The 15,465-nt window shown below is 42.4% G+C and overlaps 1 protein-coding gene across 5 annotated transcripts in view; it reads left to right on the top strand.

Annotated features, from left to right (window-relative positions):
* The window catches only part of sytl3 (synaptotagmin-like 3), a 168,577-nt gene extending 161,213 nt beyond the window's left edge, over positions 1-7,364 (top strand). For all 5 annotated transcript variants that reach the window (XR_015758473.1, XM_043696176.2, XM_087991473.1 and 2 more), the window contains 2 exons: positions 4,375-4,545; positions 6,535-7,364. Coding sequence is in view for 4 of the 5 variants with exons in the window: in XM_043696176.2 (XP_043552111.1) it covers positions 4,375-4,545; positions 6,535-6,549 (186 nt within the window). In the remaining variant the exon portion in view is untranslated. The remainder of the gene's footprint in view (positions 1-4,374; positions 4,546-6,534) is intronic.
* Positions 7,365-15,465: the final 8,101 nt, after the last annotated feature.

Genomic DNA, 15,465 nt, shown 5'->3' with positions numbered 1-15,465 from the left:
TGCTGGAGATCAGAGCTGAAAATGTGTTGCTGGAAAAGTGCAGCAGGTCAGGCAGCATCCAGGGAACAGGAGAATCGACGTTTCGGGCATAAGCCCTTCTTCAGGTTGTTGGGAGGGATGAATCCAGTTGGTAGCTGGAAGAAAGGGTGAGGATGTGGAATGGAAGGGAGGAGACAGGGCTGGAAAGGAAGCTGGGAGATGGTGGGAAGATTGTTTGATACTCATGAACTCAATTTAAGTTCTCCAGGCTCTAGGCTGACCAGGTGGAAGATTAAGTGTGTTCCTCCAATTTGTGGTTAGATTCACTGTGCAGTGGAGGAAGCTGAGGATGGACATGTTGGAGGTAGAATGGGAGGGGGAATAGAAATGGGCAGTGACTGGGAGGTCAGGCTGGCCATTTCAGGCCTGGCGAGGATGCTCTGCAAAACGATCTACATTGGGTCTCACCGATGTAGAGAAGACCACATTGGGAGCACTGGATGCAGTAGACTAGGCTGGAGGAGATGCAGGTGAACCTCTGTCTCAGCTGGAAGGACTGTTTGGGGCCCTGGATAGAGAGCCAGAGACTTTTTTCCCGTGGCAGAAATGGCTATCATGAGGGGGCATAATTTTAAGGTGATTGGAGGAAGGTTCAGGAGAGATGTCAGAGGTAGGTTCCTTAAACCATTTAAATTCTTTAAATGGTGGGTGCATGGAATGCAATGCCAACAATGGCAGTAGCGTTAGATACATTAGGGACATTTAAGCAACTCTTGGATAGCCACATGGAAGATAGTACAATGAAAGGTATGTAGGTTAGTCTGATCTCAGAGTAGGATAAAAGGTTGGCACAACATCCAGGGCTGAAGGGCTTGTACTGTGTTGTTCTGTTCTATGTTCTGTGAGGTGAGGGAAGTGGTGTAGGGGCAGATGTTGCATCTTTTTCACTTACACGGGTAGGTACCAGGGGATTGGGGTATGTTGGTGGGGAGTGTGGCACAAACCAGGGAGTGGCAAAGGGAATGGTCCTTGTGGAAGGCAGGGAGGAGTTGGGAGGGGAAGATGTTCTTGGTGCTGGGGTCTAATTGAAGTTGGTGGTAGTGTTTGAGGGTAATATGTTTGATGTGGAGGCTAGTGGGGTGGAAAGTGAGTAAAGGGGAACCCTATATTTATAATGTTTGGAGGGGTGAGGAGTTTAGAACTGATCAAGAATCCTCTCCCGTACACTTTTCAAAAGCTCTTCACACTTTCATGCGATATCCTTTACATTGTTCCGACCTAAGTCATTATTTGGGTAATCAAAGTCCCCATTGTTAGCAGTCCATAGCAGAGCACTTTTCACTATTTTCCCTTTAAATTTCCTCTGCTATCTTCTTTCTAACAATGTGGAATGTAGCCAGTAGTTTAATGGTACCTGGATTGTTTCTTAAATCCTCTCTCCTGCTTGATTCCAAAACCAAGGAAGTTAATGAGACTATTAAGCTGATGAAGAAAGTGTATAAGATAGCAAAACTCAATAATCACCACGAAGGCTAGGATAAATTAAGAATCTCGCAAAATAGGACTAAGACAGAGAAAATAAACTAGGAGATAAACTGGAGAGGAATATGAAAGCTGATATTAAGAGTTTCTTTAAATAAATAAAACGAAAGAGAGCGTGGTCAAAGTGAGCGTAGGCCCCTTAGAAAATGAATCTCGGGAGACATATATGGGGAGCAAGGAAATGGCAGAAGAGTTAAATAAATATTTTCCATCACTCATGAACACTAAAGAATGCAGAAGAGGAATTAGTGAAGTAGTATTAGACAAACTAATGGAGCTAAACGCACTTAAGTTGCCTGACGCTAATGACTGGCATTCTAGGATCCTAAATGAGTAGCTACTGAGATAGTGGATGCGTTAGTTGTAATTTTCCAAAGATCATGGATTCTGCAGAAATACAGAGGATTGGAAAACTGTCATTGCAACACTTCAAAAAGAGAGGGAGACAGAAAGCAGGTAACTGTGGGCTGATTTAGCTTAACATCTATTGTTGGAAAAGTATTGGCATCAATTATTAAGGAAATAATAGATGAATAGTTGGAAAATCAATCTCATCAACCAGTCAGCATGGCTTCATGAAAGGGAAATCATATCTGACTAATTTTTTTTTTAGAGTTTATTGAGTAAGTCTCAACAAGTGTGGATGGTGGAAAACCAATAGTTGTGTTGTATTAGGGACTTCCACAAAAGGTTAAGTCATAAGATAAGACCCGTGGTGTTGGCGGTAATGGCATGGTTAGAGAATGGGCAGGAAAAGTGAGTGGGGATAAGAGGCTCATTTTTAGGTTGGTCACCTGTGACCGGTGGGGTTCTACAGGGATCAGTGCTATTTACTATTATATATTAATGATGTGGAGAAAGGAAGTGAATGTAATGTATTGTAGTTAAGTTTGCTGATGACACAAAAATGAGTAGAAAGGTAGGTTGCAAGAGGAATACAGAGTTTACAGAGAGATATTGATAGGTTAAGTAAGCTAACAAAAAGTTTTCAAATGGACTATAATGTAGGAAAATGTGAAATTGTTCACTTTGGAAGGGAGAACAAAAGAACAGAATTAAATGGAGGAAAAAAAACAGCAGAAAGCTGCAACACAGTACTTGGGTATGAAACACAAAAAAACAACACAGAGGCACAGCAGGTAATCAGGAAAGATAATGAATGTCGGTTCTTACTTCATGCCTGTTAGAATGTATGAGTTGGAAAGTCTGATTGCAACTGTACAAGGTACTGGTGAGACCACATCTGGAGTATTGATAGCAGCCTACCTTGTTTAAGGTAGGTATAATCCCCAGTATGGAGGGATTGCCACATGAGCAAACATTAAACAGGTTGTGACTTTATTCATTGGAGTTTAGAAGAATGAAAGGTGATCTCATTGAAACGTATAGAATTCTTAACAGTCTTCACAGTGTAAATGGTAAGACGATGTTCCCCCTCGTAGGAGAGTCTACGACCAGAGAGCATCATCTCAGCCAATTTAAGACTGGGATGTAAAGGAATTTTTTCTCTTTGAGAGTTGTGAGTTTTTGGAACTCCTTGCCATAGAGTGTTGGAAGTGGATTAGATTAGGTTAGATTAGATTACATTACAGTGTGGAAACATGCCCTTCGGCCCAACAAGTGCACACCGACCCGCCGAAGCGAAACCCACCCATACTCCTACATTTACCCCTTACCTAACACTACGGGCAATTTAGTATGGCCAATTCACCTGACCCTGCACATCTTTGGACTGTGGGAGGAAACCGGAGCACTCGGAGGAAACCCACGCAGACACGGGGAGAACGTGCAAACTCCACACAGTCAGTCGCCTGAGGCGGGAATTGAACCCGGGTCTCTGGCGCTGTGAGGCAGCAGTGCTAACCACTGTGCCACCGTGCCACCCACAAATGTCAAGCATGATAGATCAATCATTATTCTATTGAATGGTGCATCAAGTTTGAGAGGCAGAACCTTCTACTCTTATTTCTATTTCTCTGGTCTTACAGTCTATGTTGTTGATGTCATTGATATATGTCTGGAACTGAAGATCAGTCTCCATTCCGCCTATAGAGCCACTGATGATTGTATGCCCAAGGAATACTTGCACTACACTTGATCTCCCTACTCTAGTCACCATCCACTTGCTACTTCCAGGGAGCGACTTCCCCAGTCTTTACCTCACCATTGCTCTCCTCCTATTCACCACACTGCTCTTTCTTGTTTGTGGGAACAGTAAGTAGTGATGGACAAGGCATTGTGCTGGAGGGAGACAGTGAGGAGTGAGGCTGACTTATATTGTGATCACGGGATTTGAATTGAAATGATCTAAAACATTTAAAAATAAACCCTTTTATTGGTCCTATTCTTTGATGCAAGCAATTACCTGTACATTGCTAACGTAATGTCATAGATACTGCAATTAGGTTGGAATAATTTCTGGGTAATTAAGGTGGCTGTAAACATAACCTTTTCAAAATGCATTCAGTAAGGTGCCACATAAGAAGTAATACACAAATCTGGAATTCATAAGATAGAGGTAGTGTTGAGGTTGGCAGGTTGCATTTAGCAGTATACCCCAAGAATCAGTAGTTGGGCATCAGGAATTAACATTTAGATTGGCATTTAGAAAATATTATAATCTATATTTCATGGATCCAAAACGAATGCCTTCACATTTCCTAACATTAAATTTCATCTGCCATAGCTTTGCTCATTTGTTTAATCTATCAATGCACCTTTGGAACTTATAATTTTCATTTACATAGGTGCATCACTTAGTAAACCACCAAACTCAATGTCACTAGCTATTATAAAGCAAGTTAGCCAAGTTGTTTAATTTTTAAATTTTATATTATATTTTGTATACCATAGTATAATATTGAAAGATCGCAGTTGGACTCAAGGACACTTCAAGTCTCTGTTTGGCACTGTACAATGCTCAAACGGAAAGTGTTTCTCGGGGAATTGCTGATTCCTTTTGGAGATTGGAAATTTGAAGAGAATTTCACTCAGTCATATAACTGGTACCACCTACAAGATAAGGTAATAACAGTGCTTGATCCTGAATTTCTTTGAATAATGTGTGCATACATTTTTGCTCACAGTATTATAAATGTAGGTTTTTAAACAGAAAGGTAAAATTTTCTCATGGTTCAATGATGAGATTTATAAGAATGCCACTGTTCGAACTGTATTTTTAAGCTGAAATGACAGGAGTTATACGACTTGCTTTGAAGTTTAGCTGGACACAAGGCTGGTTGGTTTGGCTTTTAAAGATTAAAGATGGCTCAGATTACTTTACCGGGAGGATGACTGCTGCCTTGGCACCATTTGCTAACAGTGGATATACTGAGATTCTTTAAAGTCTTGGAAGGGTTCTGATAAAGTCACTTTGCAAACAGTTGTACTTTAAATTGTCCACATGCTGCTAAGATAAAGGAAAGTTGGGATTTAAAGACAAGAACATTAAACAGTACAGCATGGTACAGGCCCTTTGGTACACGATGTTGTGCAAAGCATTTATCTTAATTTAAAATCAACCTAACCTACACACCTCCTCAATTTACTGCTGTCCATGTGCTTGTCCAGCAGTTCCTTAAATGTCCCTACTGTCTCTGACTCTACATCTACCGCTGGCAGTACATTCCACGCATCCACTACTCTGTGTGTAAAGAACCTAACTCTGACATCTCCCTTATACCTTCCTCCAATCACCTTAAAATTATTCCCCCTTGTGACAACCATTTCTGCTCTGGGGAAAGGTCTCTGACTATCTATTCTATCTATGCCACTCATTACTTTGTACACCTCTTTCAAGTCACCTCTCTTCCTTCTTTTCTCCAGAATGAAAAGCCTGAGCTCACTCAACCTCTCTTCATAAGACACATCCAGGCAGCATCCTGGTAAATCTCCTCTGCACCCTCTCTAAAGCATCTACATCTTTTCTATAATGAGGCGACCAGAACTGGACACAATATTCCAAGTGTGGTCTAACCAGGGTTTTATAGGGCTCTAGCAAAACCTCATGGCTCTTAAATTCAATCCCCCGTTACTGAAAGTCAAAACACCATGTGCCTTCTTAACAACCCCATTAAATTGAGTAGAAACTTTGATGGATCTATGTACATGGATCCCAAGATCCTCCTGTTCCTCCACACTGCCAAGAATCCTGTCTTTAACCCTGAATTCAGCATTCAAATTCGACCTTCCAAACTGAATCACTTTGCATTTATCTGTGTTGAACTCCATCTGCCACTCTCAGCCCAGCTCTGCATCCTGTCAATGTCATGTTGTAGCCTGCAACAGCCCTCAACACTATCTACAAGACCACCAACCTTCATGTCATCAACCAACTACTAACCCAACCTTCCACTTCTTCATCCAAGTTATTTATTAAAACTACAAAGAGCCGAGGCCCAACAACAGATCCCTGCGGGACACCACTGGTCAACAACCTCTAGGCAGAATACTTTCCATCCACTACCATTTGCTTTCTTTCAGCCAGCCAATTCTGTATCTAGATAGCCAAGTTTCCCTGTATCCCATATCTCTTAAGTTCTCTGAATGAGCCTACCATGGAGAACCTTATTAAATAACTTACTGAAATCTATATACACCACATGCACTGCTCGACCTTTGTCAACTTGTCTCGTCATGTCCTCAAAGAATTCAATAAGGTTTGTGAGGCATGACCTGCTCCTCACAAAGTCATGCTGACTATCTTTAATCAAACTAAGTTTTTCCAAATAACCTTAAATTCAATCTCTCAACATCTTTTCTGATACCTTGCTTTCCACCGGTAACTACCGGTAGTTAGCAGTTTTCACTGCATACAAAGCTGACACTATGCACATTACCATGAAGGTTGAGTTTTGAGTTAAGAAGGATCTAAGATACCCCAATTACCCACAGCTAAGGTTAGTCTGCCAATGTTCAGGAGATGCCAAAAATGTAAGTGGTTTGCCATGTAGTACTGCAGTTCTGAAGAAGGATCACTAAACTCAAAGCATTAATTCTGTTTTCTCTCCATAGATACTGCCAGACTAGAAGAATTATGTAGCTTCAGGTAGAAGTAACCATTTCCATGAACAACTGCACCATGAAAGACATTTCTGGAAATTAAATTTCCAGGCTGCTAAGGGAAAAGATCAGAAGTGAACCCTCAGGTGCAAAGAATCATTTTGGACTGATTCTAGGAGATTTGAATGTTTACTTAATGTGTAATGTGTACTTCATAGATCAATTCAATTGTATTTAAAAGTTATGTTTACAGTTTAAAATATGAATTGCCAACAAAAGTGCTATTTAGTCATATTTTTAGTCTGTTTATTACTGTACACATCTTCAAATATGAAATCTTCCATTATCCATTCAGCTATTAACTGAAGGATCGAATTTTTGAAAGTTATTAGAAGTTTTTACAGGGATCAGAACATGCATTTAATGTATCCATAGTGTAAAATGCTTATATAAATGCTTTACAGTGGTTGTAGCACTATTATTGTCATGAAAAGATTACTAAATCACAACTCATTCCAAATATGTTGGGGCTAAGATCTGAGATTTCTTGAATCCTGCTGTATCAACTCTTTGTCAGGTATGTAAGTAGCCACCATAGTCTCATCAAACCACAGCGCTGCTCTCTCATTGAAGAGAAAGATAACTGATGGTCTAACGTGAAGATCACCACACCTCAGGTAAGGGGAGACTTTGAGAGGAAAGTTTTCTTTGCTAACCTCAGCCAGTGTGGGAATTGAACCCCTGCTGTTGGCTTCACTGTAGACTGCAAACCAGCCATCCAAGCTAATCAGTCCTGTCTGTCATGTAATGGGTATGAAATGTGAGAGGTGAATTGAGCAATATTAGTTAGAACATAGAACATAGAACATAGAAGAATACAGCGCAGTACAGGCCCTTGGGCCCTCGATGTTGCGCCGATCCAAGCCCACCTAAACTACACTAACCCACTATCCTCCATATACCTATCCAATGCCCTCTTAAATGCCCATAAAGAGGGAGAGTCCACCACTGTTACTGGCAGGGCATTCCATGAACTAACGACTCGCTGAGTGAAGAACCTATCCCTAACATCAGTCCTATATCTACCCCCCCTTAATTTAAAGCTATGCCCCCTTGTAATACCCGACTCAATACGCGGGAAAAGGTTCATACTGTCGACCCTATCTAACCCCCTAATCATCTTGTACACCTCAATCAAGTCACCCCTAAACCTTCTTTTCTCTAGTGAAAACAGCCCCAAGTGCCTCAGTCTTTCCTCATACGATTTTCCTTCCATACCAGGCAACATCCTGGTAAACCTCCTCTGCACCCGTTCCAATGCCTCCACATCCTTCCTATAGTATGGCGACCAAAACTGCACACAATATTCCAGATGCGGCCGTACCAGAGTCTTATACAACTGCATCATGACCTCAGGACTCCGGAACTCAATTCCTCTACCAATAAAAGCCAGTACGCCATATGCCTTCCTCACCGCACTATTTACCTGGGTGGCAACTTTCAGAGATCTGTGTACATGGACACCAAGATCCCTCTGCTCATCCACACTACCAAGTATCCGACCATTAGCCCAGTACCCCATCTTTTTGTTATTCTTCCCAAAGTGAATCACCTCGCACTTAGCTACATTGAATTCCATCTGCCACCTTTCTGCCCAGCTCTGCAGCTTCTCTATATCCTGCTGTAACCTGCCACATGCTTCCTCACTGTCAACAACTCCTCCGACTTTCGTATCATCCGCAAACTTGCTCACCCAACCTTCTAACCCCTCTTCCAGGTCATTTATAAAAATGACAAACAGCAATGGTCCCAAAACAGATCCTTGCGGAACACCGCTAGTGACGGCACTCCATGAAGAAACTTTGCCATCAACTACTACCCTCTGTCTTCTTCCATCCAGCCAATTCCTAATCCAAACCTCCAACTCACCCTCAATGCCATATCTCCGTATTTTCTGCAGTAGCCTACCATGGGGAACCTTATCAAACGCCTTACTAAAATACATATATACCACATCTACCGCTTTCCCCTCATCAACCTCCTTCGTCACCTTTTCAAAGAATTCAATAAGGTTTGTGAGGCACGACTTGCCCTTCACAAAACCATGCTGACTATCCTTGATCACATTATTCCTATCCAGATGTGCATAAATCCTATCCCTTACAATTCTCTCTAAGACTTTGCCCACAACAGAAGTGAGACTCACCGGCCTATAGTTACTAGGGCTATCCCTACTCCCCTTTTTGAACAAGGGAACCACATTTGCTATCCTCCAGTCTTCTGGGACTACTCCTGTAGACAAAGAGGACATAAAAATCAAGGCCAATGGCTCTGCAATCTCCTCCCTTGCTTCCCAGAGAATCCTAGGATAAATGCCATCAGGCCCAGGGGACTTATCTATTTTCACCTTTTCCAGGATTTCCAACACCTCTTCTCTACATACCTCAAAGCCATCCATTCTACTTATTTGTGCCTCAGTATTCTCATCGACAACAATGCCCTGTTCCTGAGTGAATACTGAAGAAAAGTATTCATTCAGTGTCTCCCCAATCTCTTCCGCCTCCACACGCAACTTCCCCCTACTATCCTTGACTGGACCTATTCCTACCCTAGTCATTCTTTTATTCCTAACATACCTATAGAAAGCCTTAGGGTTTTCCCTAATCCTATCTACTAAGGACCTTTCATGTCCCCTCCTTGCTGCTTTTAGCTCTCTCTTCAGGTCCTTCCTGGCTACCCTATAACTCTCAATCGCCCCAATTGAACCTTCACGTCTCATCTTGAGATAGGCCGCCCTCTTCCATTTAACAAGGGATTCCAATTCCTTATTAAACCACGGCTCCCTCGCACGACCCTTTCCTTCCTGCCTGACAGGTACATAATTATCAAGGACACTCAATAGTTGCCCCTTGAACAATTTCCACATATCATTTACACTCTTGCCTTGGAGTCTACTTTTCCAAGCCACACATCCTAAGTTATGCCTCACCGCATCATAATTTCCCTTACCCCAGCTATAATTCTTGCCCTGTAGTACACACTTATCCCTCTCCATCACGAGTGTAAAAATCACCGAATTATGGTCACTATCCCCAAAGTGCTCACCTACCTCTAATTCTAACACCTGGCCTGGTTCGTTACCCAGAACCAAATCCAGTATGGCCTCACCTCTTGTTGGCCTGTCTACATATTGTGTCAGGAAACTCTCCTGCACACATTGAACAAACACTGACCCATCTAACGAACTTGAGCTATAGCTTTCCCAATCAATATCAGGAAAGTTAAAGTCCCCCATAACAACCACCCTATTACTGTCACTCATCTCCTGAATCACCTTCCCAATCCTTTCTTCAATGATTCTAGGACTATTAGGAGGCCTGTAAAAGACTCCTAACAGGGTGACCTCACCTTTCCTATTCCTAACCTCAGCCCAAACTACCTCAGATGGCAAGTCCTCATCCATCGTCCTTTCCACCGCTGTAATACTATCTTTGACAAGCAATGCCACACCTCCCCCTCTTTTACCCCCACCTCTGACCCTACTAAAACATTTAAATCCCGGAACCTGCAACAGCCAATCCTGTCCCTGTTCTAGCCATGTCTCCGTAATAGCCACAACATCGAAGTCCCAGGTACCAACCAACGCTGCAAGTTCACCTACCTTATTTCGTATACTTCTTGCATTGAAGTATACACACTTCAAGCCACTTCCCTGTTTACAGGCACCCTCCTTGGAAATTGATGCCATGTTCCTCACCTCCCTACACTCCAGGCCCTGCACCCTGAAGCTACAATCTGGGTTCCCATGCCCCTGCCGAGTTAGTTTAAACCCCCCCCAAGAGCACTAGCAAACCTCCCCCCAAGGATACTGGTTCCCCTCAGGTTCAGGTGTAGACCATCCTGTTTATAGAGGTCCCACCGTCCCCAGAAAGAACCCCAGTTATCCAAAAACTGGAACCCCTCCCTCCTGCACCATCCCTGAAGCCACGCATTTAATTGTTCTCTCTCCCTATTCCTCGAATCTCTATCACGTGGCACGGGTAACAAACCAGAGACAACAACTCTGTTTGTTCTAACTCCAAGCTTCCAACCTAGCTCCCTGAAAGCCTGTCTAACATCCTCAGCACTCCTCCTACCTATGTCGTTGGTGCCAATGTGGACCACGACTTCGGGTTGCTCCCCCTCCCCCTCCAGGACCCGGAAAACACGATCAGAGACATCACGTAACCTTGCACCTGGGAGGCAACATACCAAACGTGAGTCTCTCTCGTTCCCACAAAACCGCCTATCTGTGCCACGAACTATCGAGTCCCCAATTACTACTGCTCTGCTCTTCTTCACCCTTCCCTTCTGAGTAACGGGGACAGGCTCCGTGCCAGAGACCTGAGCCCCGTTACTTACCCCTGGTAAGTCATCCCCCCCACAAGTATCCAAAACGGTATACTTGTTCTTGAGGGGAATGGCCGCAGGAGGTCCCTGCACTGGCTGCTTCCTCCCAGTCCCCCTCACTGTCACCCATCTATCTGCCATCTTTGGAGTTACTACTTCCCTATAACTCTGATCTATGACCCCCTCTGCCTCCCGAATGATCCGAAGTTCATCCAACTCCAGCTCCAGTTCCCTAACACGGTCTTGGAGGAGCTGGAGATGGGTGCACTTCCTGCAAGTGTAATCGGCAGGGACGTCGATGGCATCCCTCACCTCATACATGTTGTTGTTATGGCTCACTTAGCAGCATTCTCAACTCTGAATCACAAGTTCTGGGTTCAAATCCCACTCCAGAACAGTATCTGAGACAGACACACAAGCATAGTTCTGGGGGAGTGCTGTACCTTTGGAGGTCTTTTAGATGATATGTTAAACCAAGGCCCCATCTGGAAGGATACAAACAACCATATGGCATTATTTTAGACAATGGTACACTGGTACTTCTCTGTATGCAAACATGTTGCCACCTTTCCTGCAACAGTAATAATAATTCAGATACTTCACTGACTGTAAAGCCTTTTGAGACATCTAGTGGTTGGGAGAAGTACTGTATAAATTTAGATCTTTTTCTCTCATGTTTTGGAAATGAGTTATGTTTAGTAATTAATCTCCTTTTATCAAGTTTGCTATTGTAAAGACCATGTCTTTTTATTTTTCTATATTTTCAATTGTGGTTAAAATGGGGAAAGAATTGTTTTCAAGTCCAGGATTGCTGAAGGATTACTGCAGTTTTTGAAAGCAAGTAACCTGACACACATTGTATGTGCTACTTACACAACAACTCTTTGATGTGTAATGTGCTGGTGATCTGGAGCCAAGAGTGTACAAATAGAGATTAAGTCAGCAAAAAGTGTCTAATTGGTCATGCACAAGTGAGCAGTTATTGATGACAAAGGCCTTCATTATCAGCTGAACAGCTTAGGCTATAAAGATAGCAAGGAAACAATAAGATATCCACCTGCTCGGGCTATGTCTGTTCTTTGCAGCAGAATCTACTTCAAGCCTGTAGATAACCAGTTTATTCTTTCTCCAGTTGCTGTAAAGTGTGAAATTTAATTAATGAGTCAAAGACCTTTTATAAGTGTTATCCATTCCCGTGTACCATCCGACAAAGGAAAACTGGAAACAACATTTTAATCAGCACAAGAATCATCTCAACTATCCTCTGAACAGAGATTACTGAATTGCTTTTCCAGTTTTTCTCTCTGCCTAACACTCATTATTTCTTATTTTTGTCTGTATCTCTGTGTGCATGCAAGGGGAAATTTATAAGGGGATTAGAGTTTTAATGCGTAAAGTTACATGCCAATGGTTCATAATTGTTTATTCTGTGACTTGACTCTTTTTATTTTTAATAAATAGTTATTCTTGGTAAGAATAGAAACTTGGTCCGTGCATTCCACCACCCTAAACCTAAAGATCAAGCATATTGGGGAAATTTGCACCATTTTTAACATCTTTAACTTTTTTGGTCATTTTGGGAATGATGGGGCTTGATTTCCAGTGTGTTACCCGAGTGAGGCATAACATCATATATATTTGGAATGAGGTCAGTAGTTTGGTGTCCCACAGCATAAGCATTCTCCCATATATTGGTAAAGAAGTATGAACAGTCTTGAATCAAACTGCATCAAGTTTCATCGATTGTGTTGACATTGAGATGTGTGTATTGTTAAAAGAAATTCAATCAATCTCATGTAATTGGCATGTGGTGTCAGCAGCACTTAACTGTACTGTGCCAATCTGCCCCCATTTAGTTTGATTGGGTTTTGATGCTCAATAACACGGCAACAAGACTTACCACCACACCCCCCCCAACCCCCCCCCCCCCCCCAACACACACAGACAAATTAGAAATGGAGTTTGAACATTGCTGAAGTACACTGTATCAATCTCACCCCATATATAGAACGTAGAACATTACAGCGCAGTACAGGCCCTTCGCCCATTGATGTTGCACCGACCTGTGAAATCAATTTGAAACCCATCTAACCTACACTTTTCCATTCTCGTTCATATGCCTATCCAAATGCCCTTAAAGTTGGCGAGTCTACTACTGGTGCAGGCAGTGCATTCCATGCCCCATTACTCTCTGAGTAAAGGAACTACCTCTGACATCTGTCCTATATCTATCACCCTTCAATTCAAAGCTATATCCCCTCATGTTAGCCATCGCCATCTGAAGAAAAAGGTTCTTATTGTCCAACCTATCTAACCCTCTGATTGCTTTATATGTCTCAATTAAGTCACCTCTAAACCTTCTTCTCTCTAACGAGAACAGCCTCAAGACCCTCAGCCTTTCCTCATAAGAACTTTCCTCCATACCAGGCAACATCCTAGTAAATCTCCTCTGAACCCTTTACAAAACTTTCACATCCTTCCTATAATGCAGTGACGACACTGTACGCAATATTCCAAATGTGGCCGCATCAGAGTTTTGTACAGCTGCAGAATGATCTCGGTTTCAAAACTCAATCCCTCTACCAATAAAAGCTAACACACCTCATGCCTTCTTAACAACCCCATCAACCTGGGTATGTACCTGGACACCGAGATCTCTCTGCTCATCTACACCACCAAGAATCTTACCATTAGCCCAATAATCTGCATTCCCATTTCTCCTTTCAAAGTAAATCACCTCACACTTTTGCACATTAAACTCCATTTGCCACCTCTGTTCCATATATTCATTCCTTATATTTAGAATGAAGCATGAGCAATTTTTGGAATTTACTGAAAATTTGTTGAATTTACTTGTTTTAATTTTTGTAGTATGCAACAACAATAATTCAAAGGAACCATTGTGTGCAGCCACACAACTCAGAGTGAAAATTTCTCAGTATCAACCTTCTTTCCATATATTGTGATTATGGTATGAATTGTGCTGAATTTATTCCAACGTATTGCGAATAAGATATATGTAGTGGTGAACCATACACAATTGATTCTTTTCTTGTGTGTCAGGAATGGTGTGAGCAGGATGAATCACTGTGTATCAATTCTCACAACGGCAGAGATCACCATGAAGGCCCCACTCTCAGCCTTATCGTCTCAATGCTCACCTGAGGTGTAATGACCCCCAGGTTAACCTCACTATCAATCATTGCTCTCTAATGAGAGAGTAACCTATATGTTCCTCTAGGACAATGGTGACTTCCACTTGCAGCATTTATCACTCATTCTTAATTACTAGCTTGAATAGTGATACCATATTGGTTGTCCTCCAGTCCTTTGTCACCTCTCCTATGGCCAGAGAAAAATTAACCATTTTGCAAGCACCCCTATTTATGCCCTTGCCACACTCAAAAATCTGGGCTATATTACATCTGGCCCTGGAAATGTATCCACTTTTAAGCATGCGCACCACTTAGAACCTTCTCTCTGTCTATGCTCTTGGTGTGTCCTATGGCCCATATCTTGACTACTGTTTGGAGGCCTATGGATAACTCTCATTATGTTTTTTTACTATTCTTGTTCCTCAACTCTACCCACTCAGATTCCACATTATCTGATCCTACTTCTTTTATTGCTATTAATTTAATTTAATTGGGGCGGCACAGTGGCACAGAGGTTAGCACTGCTGCCTCACAGCGCCAGAGACCCGGGTTCATATCCCGCCTCAGTCAACTGTCTGTGTGTAATTTGCACATTCTCCCCGTGTCTGCGTGGGTTTCCTCCGGGTGCTCCGGTTTCCTCCCACAGTCCAAAAATGTGCAGGTTAAGTGAATTGACCATGCTAAATTGCCCATAGTGTTAGGTGAAAGGATAAATGGGTCTGGGTGGGTTGCTCTTTGGAGGGTCGGTGTGGACTTGTTGGGTCGAAGGACCTGTTTCCACACTGTAAGTAATCTAATCTAATTTTTTACTAACAAGGCAACCCTTTCCCCTCTGCCTGTCTTTTTGATAGGATGCATATCATTAGATATTTCACTCCCAGTCCTTATCTCCTTGCAACCACGTCTCCATGATGCCCACCACAACTTACCTGCCAATTTTGATCTGCGCCACAAGCTCATTTACCTTATTTTGTACACTGTGCGCATTCAGATACAATACCTTCAATTCTGTATAGACCTTCTCTCTTCTTATTGTTATCCATTTATCCAGTGTGTTTGAAGTGTGATTCCTAACCTTTTACAAACACTCTGTTTTGTGTGCTGAAGACTTAATAACCTCTGCTGAGTTCTCCTGTCTTTTCATTTGTTTCATGCTTTTTATTGCAGTTGAATCCACCCCCACAAATGTTAACCTGCAGTGTTGCTTCCCATTGGTTATTATACTTCTCAGAGTTTTACCCTTTCCTTCCCCCCACTTCCTAGTTAAAAGTACTGTTGACCACCCCATTTACCCTTTTGCTAGAACACTGGCCCCAGCTTGGTTCAGATAGAAACCATTCCAATGGTACAGATCCCTCCCACTCCAATACTGATGCTAGTGTCCCATGAAAAGGACATG

This window comes from Chiloscyllium plagiosum, unplaced genomic scaffold (assembly GCF_037043375.1).
Source record: "Chiloscyllium plagiosum isolate Xiang-an unplaced genomic scaffold, Cpla_swu_hap1 HiC_scaffold_10, whole genome shotgun sequence".
NCBI classification, from domain to species: Eukaryota; Metazoa; Chordata; class Chondrichthyes; order Orectolobiformes; family Hemiscylliidae; genus Chiloscyllium; species Chiloscyllium plagiosum.
The sequence above is the reverse complement of the archived record's forward strand: the minus strand, read 5'-3'. Positions and strand labels throughout refer to the sequence as shown.